The sequence below is a fragment of the Electrophorus electricus genome, chromosome 1, assembly GCF_013358815.1.
Source record: "Electrophorus electricus isolate fEleEle1 chromosome 1, fEleEle1.pri, whole genome shotgun sequence".
NCBI lineage: Eukaryota > Metazoa > Chordata > Actinopteri > Gymnotiformes > Gymnotidae > Electrophorus > Electrophorus electricus.
The window spans coordinates 6,218,809-6,244,955 of NC_049535.1; the positions used below are offsets into that span (position 1 = coordinate 6,218,809).

At 48.1% G+C, this 26,147-nt stretch overlaps 2 protein-coding genes across 5 annotated transcripts in view; both read left to right on the forward strand.

Moving 5' to 3' along the window:
• Positions 1 to 1,536: 1,536 nt before the first annotated feature.
• abhd17c (abhydrolase domain containing 17C, depalmitoylase) lies at positions 1,537 to 20,240 on the forward strand. 3 transcript variants are annotated; one of them, XR_004775864.1, is made up of 4 exons: positions 1,537 to 2,703; positions 12,044 to 12,223; positions 14,351 to 15,728; positions 18,018 to 18,103. XR_004775864.1 is itself a non-coding variant. In XM_035525027.1 (3 exons), exons 1-3 carry the CDS (start codon positions 2,219 to 2,221, stop codon positions 18,235 to 18,237), a joined length of 885 nt encoding a protein of 294 aa, XP_035380920.1. In that variant the 5' UTR covers positions 1,537 to 2,218; the 3' UTR covers positions 18,238 to 20,240. The 3 variants fall into 3 exon arrangements, 2 of the variants coding, with proteins under 2 accessions (XP_035380920.1, XP_035380921.1); XM_035525027.1 differs by lacking the exon at positions 14,351 to 15,728 and having other exon boundaries at positions 18,018 to 20,240; XM_035525028.1 differs by having other exon boundaries at positions 14,351 to 18,110.
• A 4,939-nt stretch (positions 20,241 to 25,179) lies between these two features.
• Positions 25,180 to 26,147, forward strand: part of cemip (cell migration inducing hyaluronidase 1) — a 65,351-nt gene continuing 64,383 nt past the window's right edge. The window contains exon 1 of one of the 2 annotated variants that reach the window (XM_035523592.1): positions 25,180 to 25,298. The gene's annotated coding sequence lies outside the window, so the exon portion shown is untranslated. Of the gene's footprint in view, positions 25,299 to 25,855; positions 25,899 to 26,147 lie in introns of those variants that run through there. The other variant, XM_035523595.1, reaches the window with a different exon arrangement.

Below are 26,147 nucleotides of genomic sequence, written 5' to 3' on the forward strand. Positions count from 1 at the left end.
TTTGATCCTGGTCAACAGAATGGAAGGTCCAGGATTCTGGATACAGGCTCCTTTTTTATTGGTTCTCTCCTCTTCCTCATCCAGACCGTCGACCTTAAGGCTGGATTCCACACTCATTGCCTGCTTACGTAACCTCACGGAAAGAAAGAACAAAGGTTGGTCCTATACTAACTCTGCCTGTGGAATGTCTCACAGCAGACGTCTGGTTTCAAAGCTGTAGAAGAAAGCTGCTGTACTGTGGTTTCACAATTATGGAGTCCACAAGTTTACAATGATTAGACACCTCTTGGTGTCTCCATGCTGAGAAATTGGAATGTTATTCATGAGTAATTTTCTGACCTTGGCATATAGGGTATGATAAAAAGATGTCTAGCATTAACTTAAGCTTTTGATAAATGAAGAAGAATATGCCTCATCATTGCTGTAGTGTGTATTTCAATAGGATATATAGGGATGTAGAAACAATCCTCTTATATCTAGAGGTTCTTTCATATGTGAAATCAAAATAGAAACCAACAATATGTGATGATATACTGCTGTTAATTGAAATGTTTGATGCAGTATGTGATGCAAAGTAAATATTTTATCTATACCCTATACATTATGCATTAGCTATAAATAGTCTATAAAAGTCACAGCTGTGTAATCCACTTACTGTTGTGTGCATCTCGGCATGGTGACTCATTTTAGACGAAAATAGGGCTGAAATGCTGTTTCCTAGTTTCCAGTGAAAAACATTTGACCGACTAAAGTATATAAAAAAAGAATTCAAATGACTTAACTGTATACAGTAGCGGACATGCATAAAAAGTGTTGAGTACCACTGGCAGGGTGAATCTAGGGGTTAACTAAGTTGGGCCACATCACATGACTAGCGAGAAAGCTAGCAATATGTGATCTTATAAAGCAAAATGAGAAAATGTTCTCATATAGCACCTATGAGATATACAGCACCTGTGCTCCTTTCAGAAAATCATTTCAAATGCCCAACGGCTACAACAACCATGAAATATGTGTATGTTTGTGAGACAGTAGCCCAGTGCTGCTAGAGGGGAAGCAGAACCCTTCTTTTTAACACCTGGTTTGGCCTCTTATGAGTTATGTGCAGTGAATGAAACGTGTGCATTTTATCTGTACAAAAACGTTCAGCAGGTGCGCCAGGGTAATCCGCACCCGGTCCATTTCCCAATCATCCAAACTGTCTTCTGGGCAAATCCCTCAGTGCAACAGCAACACTACATTCTCTCCGCAATATATGCAGCAGTGCCTACTGGTATCTGAAAAATGCAGTTCCTGCCTTTTGGGATTTCTTTGGACCCAACTTGCAAGTGATGGGGATACTAAGGCTACAATAAATCACTCACTGGGGTGACTCCAAAGCCTTCCGTTAATGCAAGCATCTATGCGCCTTATCATCTCTGTGATAAGAGTGAAACAGATGTTCATAGGTTACCAGACTAGAGCTAAACGAGTTTAAAAACAACCCTAAAGGCAATCCATTCGACACGTTCTTGTGATATATAAAAAACCGTTTTATTTTAAGATGAACATATGCCAGGTGTAGACAAGAAGAACTGAATTGCAACCCTGTCTTTGCTTAGGCCATGTTTCACAGAATACAACCTATTTTTAATAAACTACTTTGGATTCTAAATTAGACGATTCTTATTTAAACGAATTATAATTAGGCCATTTTTTAATTAAGTGATACTTCCAAGGCAAACGTTTAATTCCAAACAATCTTGCCTAGGTTAAGAAACCGTGACGTCGTTCTCTTTCACCAGGATAGGATATCCGCTTTCGCCGGAAGTCCTATATTTGGCGTTCGTGTAGCAGGAGAAATGGCCGCTTACATTGTATTTGGCTAGCTAGCTCATCCTTGCGTTTGCCGTAAGAATTTCTGTATATGTCTTTTGACATTTCGAATTTTGGGGCTTTTAGGGACTGCGCATTTGCCCACAGGAAGGTGTTCAAATGTTATGAGGTTGCTCTTGCGGAGCAGTTTGGTTCACCGAGGCACCATACCGCAGAAGGGTAGTAGTCCTAACAGCTAGCTCGTCTGCTCACTTGCCAGCTCGCTGCTTTCCGTTTGCGCGTTAATGCGGCCGGCGGCTCCGTTCGTCCTCAGCTAGCGCGCGCCGAGCCTCCCAGGACACACCCGCTCCCACCGTACAGCCGCGCGTCGCGAGTAAGCGTCGGTCGAGCGTGCCACGCCTCGATGCCCGAGCCAGGCCCGAGGATGAACGGTTTCTCTCTCGGCGAGCTGTGCTGGCTGTTCTGTTGCCCGCCCTGCCCGAGCCGCATCGCGGCCAAGCTCGCGTTCCTGCCACCGGAGCCGACGTATTCGGTGCGCGCCGACGCCAGTGGCGCGTGCGCGCTGCACCTGAGCGAGCGGGCCGACTGGCAGTACTCCCAGCGCGAGCTGGACGCCGTGGAGGTGTTCACCACCCGCACCGGCCGGGGGAACCGCCTCGGCTGCATGTTCGTCCGCTGCGCCCCGAGCAGCCGCTACACGCTGCTGTTTTCCCACGGCAACGCGGTGGACCTGGGCCAGATGTGCAGCTTCTACATCGGCCTGGGCTCCAGGATCAACTGCAACGTCTTCTCCTACGACTACTCCGGCTACGGAGTCAGCACCGGGAAGCCGTCCGAGAAGAACCTGTACGCGGATATAGAAGCGGCGTGGCAGGTGCTCAGGACCAAGTGAGTGTGCCTGCATGCACCGTTGCCCCTTTACGCCACGTATCCGTCGCGAAAGGCGGTATGCAGTATAATCTAGCTACCGTTTGCACGCGAGGATAACGGGTAGATAAAAAAAAACAAACGCCACCCCGAGCCATCATGAGTTCACGGCTTATGTTTCAGGGCGAGATAAACATTTGCTGTGCAGGTGTTGCCGGTGGTGTGTGTGTGTGTGTGTGTGTGTGTGTGTGTGTGTGTGTGTGTGTGAGAGAGAGTGAGAGTGAGTGTGTGTCCACACAGCATCGTGCTGATTCATCTCGTGTCCTGGCATGCTGGGTAGGATATTGAGGACAGTGTCGCGGCCTATGAGCATATTCAGTTATGTAATATTCGATTATATGAAAATCGAATTCCTGTTGGCAAGTTTGTGTTCAATAGTTTTCCATCTTTTATATGCTTTGGACTGGGGGGTTCTAAACTGTAATGAACTGATTTGATGGCAGCTTCGCTTTGGACTTTCTTTTTTGTTTGACATTTCAATGGCTGTGTTTTAACAACATAATAGTACATTCATAAAATATGCCTCCACCTTTCTGGTTACGTAACCTCACTAACTTGGACTCTGGGGTTTCAGTTTCGATACACCTGAAAATCCTGATTATGGTAAATGACAAATATAGACATTTGTTGCCTTCACATGTGCTTTTGTAGTAGTGAGACTTTAGTAGTTTTCCATGTGTCTCAGTAGTCTGTGTTTTCCTTCCTCCACTCATTTTCTTTGCCTCCTACTCTCCCAATCCCAAAATATTTCTGGCACGTTGGCCATGTATTGTCTCGGTTCTGAAGGAGATGTGTGGAGGCTCACATCCTTAAGTGAGACTTCTGTCTGCCAATTGCATGTAAAATTCAGCCACAGATAAGGAATGCTGTTCCTGTGCTTGAACTGTTAATGGTTAATTTGTGCCTGACAGTCTGCAGCAGAAATTTCAACGTACGTCACATAGTCTACCAGTGAATCACCACGGTAATCAACACGGATGTCTCTCTCGGAAATTCCCCTCCTCACCTGCTTTGTAGACATTGACCTGCATGACCAGAGCAGTCTAAACATATTATTTAAAATATAATTGTTAATATTCTGTTTTTTAATAATCATTTTACATAATCCACTATGCATGCCAATTGACTCATGCCTGTGTCTGCCTGTACAACTAACTTGGTGAGCGCCACTGCCGGTTTTCCACTGTTGGGCCCCTGAGCAAGAACCTTAACCCTCAATTGCTCAAGTTGTACTCAGTCAGAACTGTAAGTCACTTTGGATAAAAGCGTCAGCTAAATGCCGTAAATGAAATGAAATGTAATAACACACTTCCTTATCTGCAATAACAGAGGTTATAAACGCGCAAACATCATCAGGTAAAGCTGTGTCTCTCTGAGTAAAGATGAGTCTTTCTCCGGCCTCTGAGTAAAGCTGTGTGTGCTCTGGTCTCTGTAATCTGAGGCTTGTTATGGAGCATCTGTTTCCTCTGCTCCTGTCTTTGGATACTGGCTATGAAATGACACCCCATAATTAATAACCCCTTCTTAATAAGTGTTGCACTACATCTGTTCAGCTTTGTTGCAGTGCGCCAGATTGGAAAGTTTAATATCAGTTGACCGTCTTCTTGTAGGCTTTGGTGTGTCACGGCCATTGATGTTGCTCCCCATTCGCTGTAGTTTCTTCCAAAAGTGCAGCATTGAGTTTAATGCCCAATATTCATGATTTGAAAAGTAGAACTTAAGAACACAAGTATCGTTGCCTAAGAAAGACTCAGAACCTTTGAATCTCATTTTAATTAATTATCCCGTCAAGCGGCGAATTTGCTCAAAGTTGAGTCTCATGGTAATTTTGTTTCCTTAAGCATTTCCCTATCAGCGCCTCACACCTTCTCAGAATCATTTCACATGTAAAATTGTGCCAGGTTCGCACGAGGTGCCGGAATCCTGTTTGTTTGCCTGAAGTACGAGCACCACCAGAGCGTTTCGGGGCGTTTGTGCCGCCTTCTGCTTGGCTGGTGCTTTCTGCGTTTATTTGCAGATGCCTTTTGCACACACACACACACACTAAGCGGGAGGATCCCATTTGCCTCTAGATTCGGGCGTTTTTCCATAAGCGTCTTGTAGCGAGGGCCGCCAGCCCTCCATGCGCATGCCACCTCTGGCTTCGGAAGCTTCTCGATGGCCCCCAGTGGAGGGCCTCTCTCTCTCTCTCTTCTCTCTCTCTCTCTCTCTCTCTCTCTCTCTCTCTCTCTCTCTCCCGTGTGTGTGTGTAGCCCTTGCAATGGGAAGTGGGCAGCACTTGGCCTGTAACTGCACTGCAGTCTGCCGCAGGCTCTCCTGAAGCCCCCCGGCCCGCTCACAGTTCTTCTCATCCTGGCCATGACCCGCATGCTCACAGAGGGTCGGAACCGCACCTGGAACGCCGCACCACGGCTCCACGCGAGCGTGGCCCCTTCACGTCTACGCTGGGACGAGCGCTTAGGAACGTGTGGCACCTGGTCAGCGCTGGAGCGAGGCTTTATTGCTGGGTTTTGTGTGTTCGAGGAGCCACGCTGGCCCTCGGGTTCCCGTACTCCTGATGTTGCTATGTGCTTGGGAAATGTGCACTCCTCCCCCGGTTCCGTTTACATCGTGACACGGGCTTCCTGAACTTTCATGACAAAATTTGCATTTGCATCTGCTTTTTAATGGTTTTAATTGCCAAATGGCATAAATAGATTCTTATGCTGAAATTAATTGGTTCAGCGCTCCTGAGATGAAGGCTTCCTCTGTTTTAATTAGTCTTTAACTTTAGTGTAGCCACAGCTATCTTTTCCGAAGGCATGTTGGGGAGAGATGTTGTGATGGCTGCTCTCATATTTCCATTGTGACTGTGCCTGGTTAGTAATCTCTTTGCTTTGTTTTATAAGCAGCGTGGTTCTCTTAGCAGCTCCAAGAATGTCTTGTACTTTTTAAATTTTCTATTCCTTTTTGGGCTGTTGAGTTGTTGTTCAGTTCCTAGACATTCAATAAACAGTTGTGCGTCAAAAATGACCAAAATCAGAAATTGGGCTTCGTTAATGTGATGTAGAAATTAGCATAATTCTGCTCCCTTTGAAACCAGAAGAGATAAGTATCTTGAAAATTGATTTGACTTGCAGGAGAGGAAGATTAAAATTGACTGTCATTTTAAGCAGTTGTTTACTGAGTTGGCACATGATCGCAATTGTTTTTTTGTTTTTTGGTTGTTTGTTTTTTCCCTGCTCCTTCCCCAAATGTGCCTGCTGCTCGACCTCCTCCTCTGTGAGAGGTTCCGTGTCCATTGCTACGGGATTTCTCCATGTTTATCGTCCTCTGCAGTCCTCAAAACGTTTCGTGTCCGGGCCGGCTTGCCCGTCCCTGCGGGTTGGCCCCGCCACACCCCGGCCTGCCTCGCTCACCTTCGCGCGGGCCTCGGTGGAGAGCCAGCGTTAATCCACCAAGCGTTTGCGCCCTGCGGCGTCACGCGGGCTTAAGCCGGCACCCCGCACGTGCGCGGGGGTGTGGGAGCCTCCGAAGCGTGGAGTTCTCAGAGGCAGGCGGGCTACGGGAAGGCAGAGGGGCCTGGTGCGTGCCGGGCTTTGACCGCTCTGATGCGCTGATCACCACGCAGCTCAGACGATGGCGCGCCAGTGATCCCGTGAGACGGCAGAACCACGCAGAACGCTGCACTTTTATTTGCCTGCTTGGTCTGACGGGGGTGGAAGAAAACATCACCGGACGTAGCCGTCTGCTCCAGTGACACGCAGCCCAATTCCTAAGTGCTCGTAAGCACATTTGCAGGCCAGCCATCAAAGCAAGCGGAAAACCGTTTGGATGTCTCTCCCTCCCTCCCCATCCCTCTTTCCGTACGTCACACCTACACACACTCTCCTCTCTGACCAGTCTCCCTGCTTCGCTCTTCCTTTTGATTCTTTCCTCCCTGTTTATTTACTCCTCGTTCTGACCGTGTCCGGCATCGTGCCAAACCTCCGCCCGTGGGTGGGGCAGGTGCCGTTTCTTTGCGATGATTAGAGCGCTCGCAGCGTTTGTGTAAGGCAGGTGGCGGGAGCGAGGGGGAGGCGGGGATGTGGGCACTGGGTTGGCTCTCCTTAAGACTGGGTCTGCCTTCGCCCGTGCCTCCTGCTCCCCCCACCCCCATTCACCAGCTCGGCCGACGCGCTGCAGTGGTGTCTGGCGTAACTGTCTGATGTACTCGGGCCCCACCCCACCCTCCACGGCGGCACCCGACCTGCTCTTTTCTGGCAAGGTTTCAAAAATAGAAGCTTACAAAACGAGTCGTATACAAATGGGACCGACTCCCGTGGGCAGCAGTGACACAGTTGTTCAGGCTCAGGTACTGACTCAGACGTGGCCTCTGGCTGCACCCACAAAGGATGCGAAGGAAACAAAACCCCCTTTTTCCCACAGTCACAACACACACACACGTATCTAAAAGAAGATTCCAGGTGGGGAAAATGGGCCAGTATCAGGAACTGGGTGAGTTTGACAAAGGCCAGATTGCGATTGCTAGACGTCTGGTGTTGGAGCATCTCCAGAACGGCGGGTAACACCACGGATGCGCGCCACGGTTTTGTTTGCAACACCACGGACACACTCCACGGTTTAGTCTGTAATGACTCAACCGTGCTATGCTATATGACCCACCTCCATATTCACAAGGCTTTGATTAACTGGCTCCCTTTAACTGGGGGGGGGTTGTTGCGGTTGTGTTGAAAGCGACTGTTTCTGAATATTTTCATGAACTAGTTTCTCTCGGTAAAGAATGGCCTTGTCTGGGAACTGCCGACACGCTCGACAGAAACCATTCTTTAGCCACACGCCCACCCTCAATTCTGTCCCCGGTCCTCATCGCTGTCAGATTAGTTCTTATGGTCAGTGCACCCACTGACCATACGGAAATGCTCGAACTTGGAGAAGTTACAGTATGTTAGTTACAATGTTATAGTTGGTGAACTCTGACACAGTCTTGAATTTATGTAATTCCGAGTCCAATAAAACAATGGGTCTCGCACAGAAAAGGGTATTTGTTTCATCTTGTGCATATTTGAGATTGTTAGTTTGGTGATTTGTAAAAAGAAGTGAAGGAAATCTCCAATATAAGGGGCCACATATGTCATAGGTTTTGCATTTTTAGTGACCGACATTGAAATGAAATTACATTTCCAGGTACATGGAAATGTTGACCCCTGAGCTGTAGCTCTGCCATGTGATTTGGCCTGTAACATGCCCCCCCCACCATCTCTGCCACATGGATTGGCCTGTAACGCCCCCCCCCCCACCAACTCTGCCACATGGATTGGCCTGTAACGCCACCCCCCACCATCTCTGCCACATGGATTGGCCTGTAACACCCCCCCCCCCAATCTCTGCCACATGGATTGGCCTGTAACACCCCCTCCCATCTCTGCCACATGGATTGGCCTGTAACACCCCCCCCCGTCTCTGCCACATGGTTTGTCTGTGTCATCTTCAGCCCTGTCTCATTCCAGATGCAGTATTAACGTCTTTCCTCTCGTTTAGAAACTCCTCCCACTGGTGTGCCGTTACAAGGGACGTACAGCAGCGTACTGTATCTCAAGTCGCTGTGTATAAAGAGAATCAATGCCACCTTTTGTGTATGGCTGTGGGTGTGTGTAATAAATTTTAAAAAATGTAAAAAATAAGTATGTATGTATGCATTATGTATTATAATTAATGTGCGTATTATTTCCGTTTTTATCTTAAGAAGGGCTTTCTGAATGTTCTGCTGGATGCAGGGTGAAAAATTAATAAAATTTAATCCCCCCAATTGCGAAGGCCTTTATGCCTGATGCCATGAAGCCTTTACCCTACACCGGCGTGACTGACGTGGAGCCAAAAAAATACGTTACAAGAAAGTCGAACTCTGAGATATTATCACTCATAATGGTGTAATTAAAAAGCCCTTTTGAGCGGTCAGCAGGAACACTGAACCATGTCGCCAAGGGTTTCATTTATGTTGGGGGGAATGACTGTGTGAACGAAAGGAAGTGCAGTGTACATTATTGTCCTAATCCCCCGCCACTGGGCTAGGCAAATTAACAGCCGAACTCATCAGCGCGCACACCGGTGCCGTACCTCGATAGCTCCATTTGTGGGGTGTGGGAGGCGATTATGGGGCTAAGGACCCAAGGTCACCTGTTTATTGCTGGTTAAACGTAGGCGAGTCCATAACATGCGGACCCTGTTTCCGCACAGTCTCTTTTCTTCCTCAGCGTCTGCTGCTCATCGTGCGCAGGCCCCCATGGTTACCGTGGTTACTGTGAAACTGGCTTGTTGGATTTTACAGCCTCCTTTTAACTTCAAGTAATTACTGCTGTGAAATGGAGGCTCTAATGCGTCCCAGGACTTGATGACTGCGTTACCCAAACATGGCTTTTACCCATTTTTATGCTATAAAATGTCTCTTTGATGGTTTTGTTGTTGGTGGTTGTTTTGGGGGTTTTTCTAATCTAGAATTTGGTGTCAGAGGGTTTCAAAAGTACAGTTGGTTCGGGGTCGTCAGCGCAGTGCTGCGCGAGATGTTATGAAGTGATCATTTTTTGCAGATCCTGCTCGTCGTTGCCAGAGAGTTACTGGGGTGAGGAGTGCGTGGGCAGTAGTGGTTTAAGAAACCCGTGCAGCGGGTTTCTCCTCAGTCGCGCGTGCGCTCGGGAAGCATGGCTGGGAAACGGAGCCGTAAACCACGCGACGCAGTCGGTAGAGCCGTTTCTGCAAGGCATCCCAAAGGAGGTTATGATGAACTGTCGCGTGGTGTGAATGGCTGGAGGTCATGCAGGACCGCTCCTCCCTTCTCTTCTCCTTTTTAATCAGTCTGTCAGCAGTGTGCTCGAGGTCACGGCCTCCGCCCTGCTGAAGAGGCTACCCGTGAAAGCGTGACTTGTTTTTCGTGTACGGTCAGAATTCACCGGTGGATTCGTTGAAACACGCCGGCCTCGCCAGCAGACAACACACAGGCCTCGCGTCAGTTACGCTCCTACATCCCGCCGTGAGTTTTGTTTTTTGCGATATAATAACGGTTAGTTCAAAAGGTTGCACGTGTGCGGGGAGTTGTTGTTTAAGCAGCTGCCCGACATGTGTGCTTGGAACCTGGGTCATGTGCAGACCGATAAAGGCGTCACCCCACACCCTGCTTTATGACTTTGTTTTGCAATTTATGCAGATCTGGTTAAAATACTACCCAAGCCCGTTAGTCCAAGAGCACTGCTCAGGCCAGCAGCGAGCCAGACTCATTTGCACATGATAAAACAACAAGGCAACCGCAAACACCCAGACACCCCAACTCCACGCCTCCGCCTTTGGTCGGACTTCCAAGGACACGGTTGCTCGTTTGCCTTGACTTATCTCAGAATTGCCTGTCTTTGATGGATCAGTCGATCAAACTGAAGGGGCTCCATCCTGTTTACAGGCTGTTGCAGTGGCCCGTGTCTGCGTGTCATTGCTAGCCCGTACGGTACATCGGACGGTCTGCGCCCAGGCCTGCTGGGTGCCTCGTTCTCTCTGGTTGCGGAGGGCTTGGCTTGGTTCACCCAGTGTCTAGGGCGCACGTCTGAAATGCCACGGGCCTCCCTGTGCGAAATGTCACGAGAAGCGCAGCAAATTCTGCCGGCTTGCGCCTCGTTAAAAACGTAGGTGCACCGTAACCTTGGACGTGTGACGCATTCTAGATAAGCGTATCGAACCTCCAGCTTGTGCAGCTGTGAGCGAGCCCTCCATTTTGTACTATAAATGAGTTACAATCCTTCCTTATGGACTTAAGGGCAGCCTGAAAAGTGTGGGGCGGGGCGGGGGGGGGGTGTCTGTCCATTATCCAGTGGCGTGCTCAGAGAGGGAGAAATAGTGGGACCAAGAGAGCAGGATGGAAGAAAAAGGGGAGCAGCCGGGCTGTACTGCGAGTTCTGGCCCCAAACCACCGGCAAATGTTTGCTTTGGCAAAAGGGTGTCTTCAGGAAACACAGCCTGCCGTGTGCGGCCTTCACCGCCTGCCCGCTCACAGGCCCCTGCGTGTGTCAGGTGCCTCCCTCCCTGCCGCGCAGTTCGTCCCCTTGGCTTGCCACACAGCAGCTGCCCGTGCCGAGACTGTCCGGGAAAACCCGGAGCGGTCTCGCTCGCGTTTGGGTAGCTTTCCACTCTGGCGGGGGGAAAACCACCCCCCCCCAAAAAAAAACAAAAAACAAAAAACGGGCCCTGATGCCAAGCGCCGCCCACTTGGCCTCGCCCGACAGAACGTCCTTTTCCGAAATTCATCTGCGATCTTTATCTCCATCCATGTACGTGTACGCGATCCTGGACGTCTAGACGTCGCGCAGGTGGAGGGCTCAGATCATGTTTATACTGTCTCTGTCTGTTCTCATGCTTCCCTTAGGAGCGATTAGAGACAAGCAAACCGCTGCGCAACTGTTTGGCCTCCGGGGTGTGTCGCCGCCGGTAACGCGGGGACTTGTGGGATTTTGGTCAGCTGTAAAGAGTGTCTGAACACTGTGACTTCTCTGTTGGATCAGTTACATGCAGGTTCATCTGTCTGGGCAGTTTCATCCTTCATCACCTCTGTGTGCATGCCAGGGTGGGTGGGGGGGTGTGCGTGCGTGGGCGGGCGGGCGTGTGTGCTGTCTTGGGGGCTTGAAAGACCTTCAGGTTTCAGATACCTGATGAGATATTGCTGGTGTTGGGTTCAGCACATTCTTTGTGTGTGTGTGTGTGTGTGTGTGTGTGTGTGTGCGCGCGCAAGTTGTTCTCTACTTTGCTTCATCTTGTATAGGGCTATCCCTCGGTAGTGCAGAGCCAGTGTGTAGGTCACGTAGCCAGCTTAATTCCAGCCTGTCTGTGACCCGAACACAGACTGTGTGTGTGTGTGTGTGTGTGTGCGCCCGCGTGCGCTCTCTGCTCAGGTATCGCCCATGCTGTCTGCCAACAGTTAGAGACAGGGATGCAGAAGAACACAGCAACTAAACAAACAGACTCCACACTTTCTCTCTTACACATACACACACAGAGAGGAACTGAGTTATGGACTGTGCTCTTTGGTTTTCTACTTCTTGAACGTTCCCTTTAGATCCGCTGTGCTTAAAGCATAAAGTGACACTAGTGAAACCCCTGCGCTATGAGTGAAAAGATGCATTTTGGCACCATTATATGTAATCCTCTGACGAAATGCGCGCACGTTTTGTGGGAATCTGCTCAGCAATCCCAGTCCATACGGCGGATAATGACACTTGCCGTTGTGTGCTGACAGCCTGGATGTCACTTGACACCCCCCCCCCACCCTCACCTCTGCCCCCTCCAGGTACGGCGTGACCCCGGAGAACATCATCCTTTATGGTCAGAGCATTGGCACGGTGCCCACAGTGGACCTGGCAACCCGCTACGAGTGCGCTGCTGTCATCCTGCACTCGCCCCTCATGTCCGGCCTGCGTGTGGCGTTCCCGGACACGCGCAAGACCTACTGCTTCGACGCCTTCCCCAGGTGGGTGCCGGCGCAGTCATTTAGGGTAGAAACGGCGGGGACACGTCATCCACCGTTTCTCGCGTTTGCCTCCAAGCCAAATACGCTGTCATTTCCGTCAGCTCTACAAAGGGAGGAGACGCGTTTGTGTCCGTTTGTTCTCGGTGTTTAGTCAGAGGGCAGAGCTGACTGCCTCCTGTGGTCATAGCGTTACGGTACTGGTATCTAATTAAACACCTAACACTGGTTGTTCGATGATACAAAAGACTCGCAGTCAGCTGTGCTGGGAATAAAGACCAGGAACTGCAACAGTCTCGACGTCATCAAAGTAACACTGTACTGTAGTTTACTCAGATGACATTAACATGTAGTCTATCTAGCTGGCAGACTAACTGTAATGGTGCGCTGCAGGGCGATTTTGTGCTGCTACTGTTGACTCGGGGGAATGCGTTACCTGTTCTTGTTCTTTTCGTGTTGACGACGTCGAGGCCAAACCTACACCCTGCAGCACACACTTGTTAGAGCTGCTCTGATGGCTTGCTGCGTGGATCAGCGCAAACACGACAGCAGAAACCTTTGATGACAGTGCGGTGGGGGGGGAAAAAAACCCAAAACGGGGGACAAACCCCACTCCCAGTTCTCGTCCTCGTGTAGCACCTCACTCCTACACTCTTAAATGCATCCTTTGTTAACGGGGCTGAGCATTTTGGCACACGATTGTGTCAGCTTCCCTTGCAGGTGGCCACTACAGTCTACCAGTTGAAGACCACCGAGATTTCGTCATCTTCCGACCCCCCCCGCCCACGTCCGTCAGCAAGTTATTACAGTGCCCTTCTGCACTGGGAGAAGCGCGCGTAAAGGGGTAGTTTGGGACGTGGCTTCTTCCCACCTCGCACCCCTTCCTCTGCTCCGGCACCGGCACCGGCTTCGGTCTAACGTCACGCAGTCTGAAAATAGAACTGTCGCCAAAATCTGGAAGGGTAACATGGACATCACGTCACGCTGACTTTGCTCTGGCTTTAACAGGGTACCAGGTGCAAGCGGGGATGTAATGCTTGGTTTCTCCTGATGCTCCTGAATTAAGTGTTTGGGTGTCGGGTTGGGGGGGGGGTGTGTGGTTTGGGCGGGGGGAGGGGGTGGGCTAATTGGTCAACCACTATGGGTTTTTCCATGGTCAGTGCCAATGGCTCAAGTATAATGCCAATATCATGCTGTTTTTTGCTTCTTATAATATAATTTAATAGTAATAACAAATGAGGCTCAATTGCTGAACTTAAATGAACATAACACTTACTGTCTGCACGGTTTGCATATATTTATTTTTAATAGTTTATTTATAGAATTGTACCCAGGTAATCAAAAATTAAGTCGGATGACACTGATTATTTCAAAAGGCTGTTTAATTGGCACAGGTAAACGAACACGCGAATAATTGGTCAACCACGTGTATGAGGTGTGTGTGTGTGTGTGAGAGAGTTATTATTGTGGCCTGTTGTTTTTCGAATGCTTCATTACATTAGTTTGCATGGAGATTTTAATCAGTTTTCATGTATTTAAACTGTTGTGCTGTGTGGGGAGGATTCATTTACGTTGGGGGTGTGTGTGTGTGTGTGTGTGTGTGTGTGTGTGTGTGTGTGTGTGTGTGTAGGAAGGATCCGTTGACATGTATGATGTTGTCAGATTAAAACTTTGTGTATTGGAGGAGCTTCATTTAGTGTCAGTTACCATAACAACGAAATGTTACCATAGTAACCAAAAGCTTTTGTCAAACCTGTCGGCATGTTTTATACACGCGCGTGCGCGCACACACACACACACACACACACACACACACACACACACACACACAACCAGGCCCACTTTTGTTGTTAATAGTTCTTAAAATGTCATCTTCAGCGAAATGTCCGCTTTAAAACCTTGTTGAACATCACATTCGTCTTTTCAACTGCTACGTTCGAGTCGTCCAGACTTTGTACCCGAAAATTCGTTTCTTCCTCAGACTGTTTGCCACCTGCCGTGTTGGATTTGCTCAGGGGCGAATCCAGCGAGCATGCTTGGAATGCATGATCGAAATCCGATTGGCAGAGAAGTTGCTTTCAACACTCGTAACAATGGTTGTTAATGGATCCCTTTTTTTCTCTTCTGCAGGATATTACAGGACTGCGTCTCCTCCCGTGATCTGTGACCAGTTCCTTTCGGATGAAGCCAGATTAGATTACTGTGCTTTAATTCAGGTGTCTATGAAGGATATTCCTTCTGATCGCGCAAATAGTCCGATCATTATTAGGATTTTTAGGCCGTGCACCGGCAGAGAAAATCTTTTGTGCAGGTTCGTTCGTCTCCGCGTGGACGTCAAATAACAGCTTCACTCGTGCCTTTGGGTTGTGAGACTACAGTAGAGAAAGGGTGGGAGAGAGAGAGAGAGAGAGAGGGAGAGGGAGAGCGAGAGGATGAAAACGTGGGGAGTGGATGAGAAAATTTCAGCGTGCAGGCGGCTGCCCGTGGCTGTGGCTCATGAGGCCCTTAACCCCTACCGATCCTGCAGTAAGAAAAAGCAAGAAATGGACCCCGGAACTGTGGACGAGCCCAGACGCGAACCGCGGGATGGTGGGAGGAGAAGGCACGAGCCCCCGGTGTTGTGGCTGGGATTCCAGCCCCTGCTCCACGCCGCTGCCCATGGACGGGAGCTTTCCAGGGGCCTTTTTTGTTCCTTTCCTCAGTCATCCTGGCCTGATGTATGGGGCAGAGCAGGGCCAAGCAGAGCCCTGTAAAGCAGCCACGCAAGAGTAATGGGAGAAATGTGGGTGCTAGGCAAATGCAGAAAGGTAACTGGACCAGGTATTTCCATCCCTGAGTGGAGCCACCGTGTCCCTTAGAGTAAAAAACAACTGTCTGAAGGCTGTTGTCTTCCATGGGAGTCTGTCCGCGCTGATAGGTTTTCCAGTGGTTGTTTTTCGAAGTCAACTGCTGTCAGGAATCCTCTGGTCTTCCTGATAAATAGCCGACCCGATCCACGGCTTTGCACGGGGTGAGCACGCAGGCTCCGCCCAGGACTCCGCCTCTAGCGGCTGCATGCGCCATTCAGGGCTCCCCGACTCCCAACTCAGGAACATTCCTTCATTTGTTTACTCCTTCCTTAAGATGTAAACGTCCTCCTGAAACATGGAAAAATAGCCCACGTTTCTACAGCACTGCTGTAGGGACCTTGGCTAACTGGGGCCTGACCACTGCCATTCTTGTTTGGATTTTCTTGACCCTTCAAACAGATTGAAGGTTTCATTATATTGCAGAGCTGCTCTAGAATATATTTAGTTGCTTAAGTTTTGATTGGCCGGGTCTGGGGCATTGGGGCAGGGATGGCTGAAGGGAGGGGCAAAATACGACACCTGTACTTTGTGATGGTTTTGACGAGCACCGTGTTTGAAGCCTGTGCAGTGAGAGCACGCTAATGTCTGACATACCCGGACCCCCTCACGCTCCGCTGGCGTCTGACGTACCAGACTCGGGTGATGCTTCACCGATGAAGGTGAGGTCCCTGCTTTCTCTCCCTGTTTGCCACTTTGAAGCGCGTTTCAGTGCGTTCGCCGACGGCTCTGACGCGTTAAACACGTTTGAGCAAGTATTTGGACCGTCTGTCAGGTTTCGAATACACAAGGCTGCACCATTCACGATTAGTTCAAATTCTATCGCTCCTAAAACTTTAGTGGTCTGTGCTTGTGTCACACGGCAGGTTATTTAGCGCTCCGTCTGTGAACCGAGTCAACAGAACCAGCTGGTGGGGTCCACACACACACCCCTCCTCTCTCTTCTTTATTCTCTCTCTCTCTGTATGGAAGTGAGCGTTAATGACTGCTGTAGGCCTACTCTGTTGTAATCAAAGGCTTCTGCACACATACCCCCTCCTGTTGTTCTCACTGTTTTGATGGATGTACAGCAGCGAGGGAAGACTGCTCTGCCACCCACTTGTCTGTGCTGGTCTCTCCTCATGGCAGCTTCATTATAGTAGCCTCAGTATGAACTGAAGTGTCCGTGTGTGTGTGTGTGTGTGTGTGTCCGTGTGTGTGTGTCCACACCTATCCAGTGATGTCGACGGCCAAGGTTTCCACACTAGGGAAAATCTTCAGTGCGCCAGGACACCTCAGTGTTTTGATCAGCCCGGAGGCCAATGATATGTGTTGGTTTAGATTCCAATTGAAAAACACTTTTTTGGACCTGAATTTCGGCAAAAGATCGCCGATCCGCCCCATCCCCTGTGCCCAAGACACGGCCTCGCTGATGCACTGTTGAGAAACAGCTACCATTTACAACTTCACAAACAGCACAGACGTGCTGTCATGTTGGTTGGATGGTTCCCTTTTTACACAACAGTAGGTTTTAAGGTCACTGAACGTTTTGAACCCCTTGCAGTTGCAGTAACGCGCACACACATGCCGAACAAAACAGCACGGCAATGCAGCTGCACATATGTTAACAGATACTGTAGATGTATAAATTCTAGATATCGTAAAAATTTTACATCTATGTCAAAAGTAGAATTCCTGTAATTCCCTCCCTGCCCCCCAAAAAAACATGCGTTGTTTTTTCTGAGAAGCTCCGAGAGAAGTTTTCTGAGAAAAGCCCATCTCTGCTGAGTGCTGTGTGTGTTGTCGGCATTTGGGGTGTGTATTCATCCAATCGGCATCCACTGTTTGCTCGTCAGCCTGAGAGGTGTGCCGTGACCGTCCCAGCGCGCTGCCGCATGCAGGATGCGGCTGGATTCAAGGTCAGATGCGCTGCTCCGGAGAGCCGCATCCTGGATGCCAAGCAGCGTTCTGAAGCGCGGCCAAATGCAAAGCTCAGAGGCGTGCGCGCGCGCGCGGTCAAGTGCCATGAATGGACAGTCAGCCATATGAAAGTGGAAAACCAGAGAGAGAGGGGAACCCTGGAAGACTTTTAGGCCGCCTGGCCAGAGTGGCTATGGAAAGAAACATGGGCCTTCACTCAGGATTCGCTCCTGCTTGCAAACTGAAGCACCATTATCCTCCAGCACACTGTCGTGGCCAAGCTTGTCAGACCCGCACTAAAATACGGCACATCTGGGTATCTCGGGGAGCCCCTCCAGACTGCGCGTGTTTTTTTTTTTTGTTGTTTTTTTTTGTCTGACTCTTTAAAATGACACACATCTGAATAGCACATTTCGAAATTGGAGTCAAAGACAGAGCACTATATATTATAAACCAAACCATGATGGTGGGTGTGGCTTTAAAAGGCCTAGCCAATCCCTTATTTACCATCAGCTCCAAACAATAGAACTGGGTGAAATGAAGGAAGAAAGTCATTCTGAGTAAGGACTAATCTTCCTCACAACCTCACAGTCCTCCTCGGTGACCGTGCTATGTATCTACGCTTTTAAATCCAGTTGTCTGTCCGTGTTGAATGTGATCCCTGCCTCACTCACTCGTGTTTACCTTATTTCTTTATGTAGTCACACACTGTGCTTTAAGAATGCTAAGTGCTCGTTTGGGTGTCTATATTTAGTAATGCATTATTAATAGGCAGTGTGAAAAACATATTACACAGTCTTGGCACACGGTTCTCGTAGAACACCGAGAGGCCGGGCACGCTGAAGGATTCTGTCCTGTGGATTGTGACAACCCTTATTCACACGGTCGGTTGGTTTAATGAGCTAGCTTGTTTAACCGGCCGAGATCATGGGCACACAAAGGCCACGATTTGGCCTTTTAATTGATTTTAATTGAAGCAGTGAAATGTTAATGCGTTAAACCTGGCGATGAGTTGGCCCAACGTGGCTCCCACATTTCTCCTTCCGTTTCAGCATCGATAAGGTCTCAAAGGTGGCCTCCCCAGTCCTCGTCATACACGGCACGGAGGACGAGGTCATCGACTTCTCCCACGGCCTGGCCATCTACGAGCGATGCCCACGCGCCGTTGAGCCCCTGTGGGTGGAGGGAGCCGGGCACAACGACATCGAGCTCTACGCCCAGTACCTTGAGAGACTGAAGCAGTTCATCTCCTTCGAGCTGGCCACCTCCTGAAGGCCCGCAGGGGCCGGGCGGGGCCCCCGGCGCCGAGGCTCACGCAGCGATGAGCTCCTCTGCACCCCAAGCTGAGGATTGCCATCGAGCATTTGCACTTGCTGACCAAAAAAAAATTAAAAAATTAAAAAAATACTACTAATAAAACATAATGGAATATCTGGCCAGGGCTTCTCTTCAACTCTGTGGGGAGGTCGAAGGCGCTTTCCCCGTTTCACAGGTGGAAAAGCGTTTTACTTATTTGTTTGAACAACTTCTTTTCTACTTGATGAAGAATATTTCGAGTTTTTGCACCGTAATTCTTACGTTTTTTTGTTTTTTTTTGTGCGTGTTTTATTTCTTTGGCTGGTTTTTATTATTTTTGTTTATTTTAAACCCATCAGGGGTTGTTAAACAGATGCACCTTTACTGTGCACATATTTTCAGGTGAGCACTGTTTTTACTGTTAGGCTCTGCTAGTTGCTTTTGTTTTGTTTTTGTTTTTTCTGACCATTCCATTTCATTCTCGAGCTTCTCGAGAACTGAGTTTTCACAAGGCCAGTCCGCGTGCATTTGAGCGTCCTTGTGTGTCCGGAGAAGCGATCAGCAGAGGTTCCGGACTGGAAAGACCCGCCATACCGCCAGAGGGAGAAAAGGGTTGTGTCCAGTGCAGGCAAGGTTTCTGGGTCGCGGTCTGACTGGTCCTGGTGCGTGGTGCTTCGTGTTACTACTGTAGCCCGGGCATCATTTCTGTACAGACACTACAACACAAATGCCAGTTCCTTAAGAAGAGTGTTTTTAAAAAGAAATGTGAAACTTTTGTTCTGTCCATTTTTGTTTTAGCTCCAACGTTATAGTAAGCCTTAGCCCCTCGGATCCGCCTCAGCTCTGCTCGCAGGTGATGATCGCGAGCGAGGTTTGTTGGGGGTTAATGCTAGCTGCTAAAAAAAAAATCTTAATGATTTCTGGGGGGGTTAAAGGCTAGCTGCTGCTCTCTGAATGAGGAACAAATCACTGTGAAACCGAACTTTTGGCAAGACGACAGCAAGGTACGAAATGAACCGCTGGCCGTGTGGGGCCATTTCACCCTGTTCCTCAGCCTTGACTCCATTGCAGACAGGATCATCTCAACCCAAAGGACACCAACATCTGATAAGATGGAGAAAGTGAGTGAACACTAAAATTGTTTGGAGGGTGTTGCTTTTCTTTTGTTATATGAAAATGGCTTTGCAAATGTTAATGTATTCTAAGGGGTAGCATTACACCATAAGCCGAAATGTTTTGACTTCTAAATAGCTCACAGTAACGAAGGAACTCTGTTGTTTAATTGGAGTAGTTGCAATTACCATGTTGTTGATTTGTCAGCGAAATGAAGCCTCTAACTTTTGACTTTTTTTTTTCTTTTTCGTTTTCTTTTTTTGTGGTGAGGGTGGTTTTTGGGCCGTAAATTCGACGAATCTGTGTATTGCTGTAAGGTGACGCAGTGGCGGTTTTGTGTGAGTAGTGGGATGTCGTCTTGTTTTTCATGCCATAACTGAAGGCCCCTAAGTGGGGCCACGGACCCTCCTTCAACCTCGGCGGTCTTTTTGCGAGACCCTTTTTAAGGAATGACTGAACACAAGCCTACCTTGGAACCCCGCCACTGCTTTTGATACGGATGTTTTTACAGTGTTTTTTCCAGTACTTTATTATTATCTTTACACCTCTTCTAATGCTGGTTTGTAAGATAATCGTACTGTACACACCTGTGGTCCTCTATAGAAATGTAAAACAGGATGTAAATGGTATTTAGCCTTTTTAATGACTTTGACGCTGGAATCACTGTATGCAAGTATAATGCAGAAAAAGACTAAACTAGGTTGGTACAAACAGTGCTAGTGTAAATTTGTTTTCCCTTGGATTAAATCTCAAAGCCTTAAATGTGCCATGAGACAGATTACTCTTTATGTTGGCTGTTGCTTCTGAGCAACACGGTGAATGTTGTATTGCTGTATAATGGAATAAAGGATGCATGGATATGTAAATGTGTGTGTACGCGTCGCTCTTTGTGAAGGTAGCGGCTCGCCTTAAAAACTTCGCTCTCGTCTAGCCATTCGAACAGACACTTCCAATGTGAGAACTACTGTGTGTAATGACAGCACACTTCAGGACGCTTTAATGTGCTACCTCTGAAAGTTGCATGGTTTTAAGCAATACGGGCTTGGGTAACTCTCCGTTCCTTAACAAAGCAAAGCGACGCTTGATTTGTCTTTCTCTTACCTCAACGCTGCTCCGTTTTCTGACGGCCTTTCTCTGAACCCTGTCTTCAGCATAAACCTGGCAGACGGAGAGGCAGCAGGTACCGGGAGAACCACACGACTCGTCCCACGTGGCCCTGTATGCTCCCAAGGTGCACTTCACTCTAGCCCAGAACCGGCACCCCTTTTCCCCTCCTAAGTGAACTGTGCTCTTCCAGTCGAGTCACCAGTGCGTTGCTTCTCACATCCAGCTGGATGGGGCCTGGTGAATGGGCATTGTCTTTGTGCCCGGGAGGTCGGGGGTGTAGTAGCCATGGACACTGGCTCGGGACCAGAAGACGGCTGCCTCTCCAAGCCAAAGTCCTGATTCGCATCGGTGCATTTCCCCATGACTGAAAGGGGCACCTACTTTTGCTGGAGTGACAGACTTCGGGTGCTTTTCTGACAGGATTAGGTACCCATCATCTGATTTGGTCATGCATAAATCTAGCCCAAGCTGGGGTCCTCATCTTGAGGTTGACGCAGAACTGCACACAACTGCGTGTATTGTTTAGTCCCTCTGGTTGCTCAACAGCAGGGGAGCTTTTGAAAAGGAATTTCACCTAATGATCACATTTACAAAGTTGCCTTGATGACTGAAAAGGACTCCTGCACGCTTATTATGAGACCACGTAATTTAGCCAAACATCAAAAGTCATCTGAGTGAGTCACGAAGACCTTTATTTTCATTTATGGAAATTTCGACCCATGTAGTCTCTAGTAACCTTGTGAGACCCTGCATCCTCATACCAGGTCATTTGAATTTTAAAATGTTATTTGTTGCCCTCGTATAAAAATGTTTTTCACACACTGCTTCCTGTTCGAAAGACATTGCTTAGTTTCCTTGGTAATCAGGTGCTACAAGTCGCAAGCAGCGAATTAAAAAAGGTACTTGCCGATGTAGTTCAGGACGCGGGAGGTTAACAGAGTGATGTGCTTCTGACAGCAAGCAAAGAAATGCGTGTGTTATATGAGTTAATTTCATAACGCGCCGTGTCTGTATAACGAGCGCTTGGGACTACAAACCGCAGTGTGTTCGCTACCGTGGCGGAGCAAGAGCCTGTGAAAAGCACCACGATCGAGGGACAAGACACGCTGACCTGAGAGTTAACTCGTACACCAGCACTCAGCCTTCCAGAGTCTTCCTAGGGCAAAACTGCGCCGGTTTTATGTACACACAAAATGTCAGGGATACGCAAGTGTTCATAAACGGACACGGTGCTCGTCTCGAATCAGAATTAAAGCAACACGATGCTACACCCACTGCTGTGTTCGCCTTTACCTCGAAGAATGATGACAAAAACTCGCACAGCACGTAGCATATTTTTGTTTTATTATGCTGCGACTGAAAGTGCCCGTGTCGGCGTTTAACGGGGCCCATCAGTCTGACTGTCTCGGGCTTCCTGCGTGGTAAACACGAGAGGCCTGGGAAGTGTGTAGAAAGAAGGGCGGAATGACTGGAATAGCGACACGGCCGGATCAGCGACCTCGCGTCTTCCCCGCCGTCCTGATTTGCACCGGGGAGTCGTGAAGTCTACATTTCCACATATCCGTTTACTCGCCACTGTCTGGCGTATGAAAGGTTTGATAAGGGAGGCAAACGTTGCGCCTCCGGGCCTGCAATATTAGCCAGGTACTAGACAAATAACACTTGAAAACGCCAAAATCCGTCAGCTCGTTCATAATAAAATAAAAGGCCTTATTTGTGTTTGCTGGACTTAATGGGGCTATTGATAGTCCAGTGGCATTGTCTTTCCACATGAACTTGTGGGCTGTAATTACTCATTGATATGCTAGGCTTCATGCTATATTACCCCAGAATCGCCAGTTCAAGACATCCTGTTCTTATCTTTACTACAGAAGAATTTTTCAACTGCTGGTAGAGGAGCCAAATTTGCCAATAAATTTTAGAAAATTAGCTCAGTTATTTTTCTAAAATAGAAAAATAACTGAGCTAATTTCCTAAAATTCGATGGCATACTTGTTTCTTCTTTACCATCCCTTGCCATTTTATTGTAAATTACCATTACAGTTTAACAGCACTCATTCCTTTTAAAATGCTCTCTCTCTCTCTCTCTCTCTCTCTCTCTCTCTCTCACACACACACACACACACACACACACACACACCTCTCTTTCATGCCTGACTTTTTCTCCTCCTTACTAAATTTACTAAAATTTTGTATTCACTAACCATGCCAGTTCAGGACCTTTAACCTGTGCTTCCAACTCAAGTAGCGGGTTTTTTTCTGCCTAAACGTCTGAATTCCTGACGTTTTCAAACTCAAATCATTATGATGATTTCCCTACTTCTAGTGCATGTGTGACCCGCAGTAACCACCGTAAATAACGTACAGCAGAGGACAAGGGCCTACTACATCCCGGGAGCTATCGTCGTAAGCGGCCTCTTACGTTCCGTGACCTTTCGGCGGGATGAATGATCTGAAGGGAACGGAAGCGTGGCCGGTCAGAGGCCGTTCGTTTGGCTGGAGCAGCGGACGCCGCCGGTTAAAGTCCGTTAAACTCGCGTTCTTCTCGTTGAGAGACACTCGCCACTTTTATCGTCGCGCAAACCCTACGTGCTCCCCGCTCTGCCCGGCTCCTTTGCAGAGTGCAGGGCGCCAGGTTAAACCGCTCGTTTCCTTTTTGTTTAGATCCTCTTGTTGGTCTCTTGCTCAATCTCGTGTTTAACCATTTAGATCTGCGTCCCGTTTCCCAATGCATCCTAAGACCGCCTTAAACGAGAGAACGAGCATTCAGTGCGATGCTCGCTCTACCGGCATCGAATATCTATAGGAAACTCAGCCTGGGATGTTGCATTCAGATCGACGCGCGCAAACAAACAAACGCTCCCCACTTAGCTAGTTTAATAAGCACGCCGATGCAAAACATTGACGTGAGGGACTTCCTCAGTGGACTTCTCCACCGCCCTCCCACCATCCGACTCTGACTCGAGCATTGTGGCACCAGGACGGGTTAAGAGAGTTCGATTAAACGGGGAAGGAGAAGAGGGGAAAGGCATTTCGAGGCGCAGCCAGAATACCAAGAATCTTCCGGGAAAAAACAAAATTCCCCCCCGAGAATATCAATTTTTGCTATTTCAGGTTATGAATTAGAATGAGCTCTCTGACAGAGAATCCTAATACACATTTCAGCAGGTAGATTTTTCAAAGAATGGGCCTAGTTGTTAAATTAAGAAGTTGAAAGCATTTTGTCAAAAAAAAAAAAAGATTAGGCTGCTCAGCAATTTCAGTGTCTGATCAATGGCAGTAATTTAAAAACAATCACCCAAACAAACAAACAAACAAACATAACTGATTAGATTTATTGCAGATGTCTTTGAGCGTTATTGTATTATTCATAGTGATGGCCGCGCGCCGGTGAAATAAAGTACGTCAGCTAGATTCGAACTTCAAATTCGAATGAAATTCAAAGGCTCGTGGTGGCGCGCTGCTAATTTTATGCAAAGTGACATTTTGGCATGCTTGGCATTTCTCACAGCTAATCAATTTATTACGCCCCCCGGTTTATTAAGGAAATACGAAGCAGCTGTTTAACTCCTGCGCTAATTCCTGGAGCAGAGGCGCTGGCCAGGCAATAAAGCGTTACTGTTCATTAACCGACTCCGTTCTCGGGAGTTACTGACGCTGCTCTAGCGAGACGGAGTAAAGGACGGTGGAGAACACCGACGAGCAATACGTCGCCCGTCGCACTTGTATAGGCTATGCAAAATGCGATATTATTTAATTTGTGAAATAATATGTCTTCTGCGGAACTACGGTGTCTAGGCTTCAGTGAAATGACCATGCCGCAGGTTTTGTTGTGGATGACTTTAACGGACGAGTCTCCCCGGAGAGGCTTGCTGAGAGTTAAGTAGCAGCTCGGTTACAATAGCGTTAATAGCGACCTCTGTGGATCAAGCCCGTTAACCGTGTAATCAGGTAATAAGAGCGTAAATAGTACCAAGCATTCCCACACGGGGCTCAGGCTTTCCTTTAATTAACTCTCGCCTGCAATAAAGAATACATTATCATACAGGCTACAAATGTAACGATTAGCCTATCGAATAAAAACGAGCTCGCTTCTGGGACAAGCCTGCTCTAATCCGTCAGTGTATAACTCTGAAACGAACAGCGTGACATGTAAGGACCGCGTTGTTTTAGGAAAATCTCTCAGAAGTGGAGACGTGGTTGAGACACATGGCTTTACAATTGTGATACTCCTAAGGGGGGAAAAACAGGTGGTATTTTTCTAAAACGGAAATGTTTTGCCATCTTTACACTCGATAAAGTAGAGAAGATGTATAGAAAGGAAAGACTAAAGGAAATTATACTGGCAATAAACCATCCAAACAATATTCTATCAATATACTATTTAACTGCCTGAAGATGTGGTCTTTAAATGAAAGGGAGTAGGATTTTCACCAGACCACCTTGCGCAGCGTTCTTGCAAGCGCATGTCTGATGCGTGCCATCCGTCTGCAATATTTGATTATCTGTTCAAAACCATGCCTAAAAACTGATATCCCCATGAGTCCGACCTGTACTGTAAACGGAATCCTTGCAAAGCGCAAACATTTGCGAGCCAATCGTCTGATGGTAGGCGTGTTTTCCCTCAGCTGGTGTAAACAGTGCACGCCCGCTCCAGAGCAGGAGCGGAGAGATTGATATAAATATCAGTTCGGTCCACGGTTGCGAGCTCAGAGCTTACATATGAACGCATCATCCTCGTCATACCCGTTCGTCCAGCGACTGCACGAGATCACGACACTGCCGCGAGGTTGGACAACAATTTGCCCAGGCTACAGGTCGGTGTGTCACTTTGGACATTTACCTTTATGGGTTTTAAGCAAACTTGCTTGATCTGTCCAGATAGTTCAAAGGTGTAGAATCGATGTAGCGAGCAGATACAGGTGGACTTGCAGAGAGCAGGCTTCTTGCCTTCCCTGAACATATTTAGAAGGAACCTCATTTGCTTTTGGCAAAAACCCGGCGCGCCAAGGTGCACCTTTCATTAGAGAGCCTTAATTATTTGGGGCACGCAAGGGATGCTTACTTTGGAATGGAAACGAATTGCACTGTAAATGTTTTTGCTGTTATACCGCTGCACTGAGAGACCATTTGGGGGAACTGTCTGCATGTTAAGAACACTGACTGAATGAAATAGACTAAAACCATCCTATCCAAAATTAAGGCGCTAAAGTGAGTCATAATACATGTCTCTTGTGGCAACGTGTTCGTTTAGTGCGAGTCGAAGCAGACGCTATTCAGATGCAAAGGTCACATGAAGAGTTGTTAGCCCTGTGATGGTTTTATGTTTTGACTCATGTGAATGCTTCTTCGCGCGTGTTCCGTCCATGACAAGCCGGCTGGCGCGCGACGGGCCATCCTTCGAGGGGGAAAAAACGGTAACCGTGCTTACTGAAACTATTACAGTTCAGTTTCCTTCAGCAGCTTTTCCGGAAGGTTTTTTCCGTAATTTATAATGTCTAGTCTCAGTACAGCACTACGTCTCGGCGCACTTAGCCAAGTAACGGTTAGTGTGTGGAGATGGAGTCGAATTTGTTCTTGTCAAATAAATTCGTTTGGGAACTGGAAGCCGGAGAAGAACCTTTTGGTTACCAAGCGTTTTATCACCAGACACGGAGGTAAGCGCA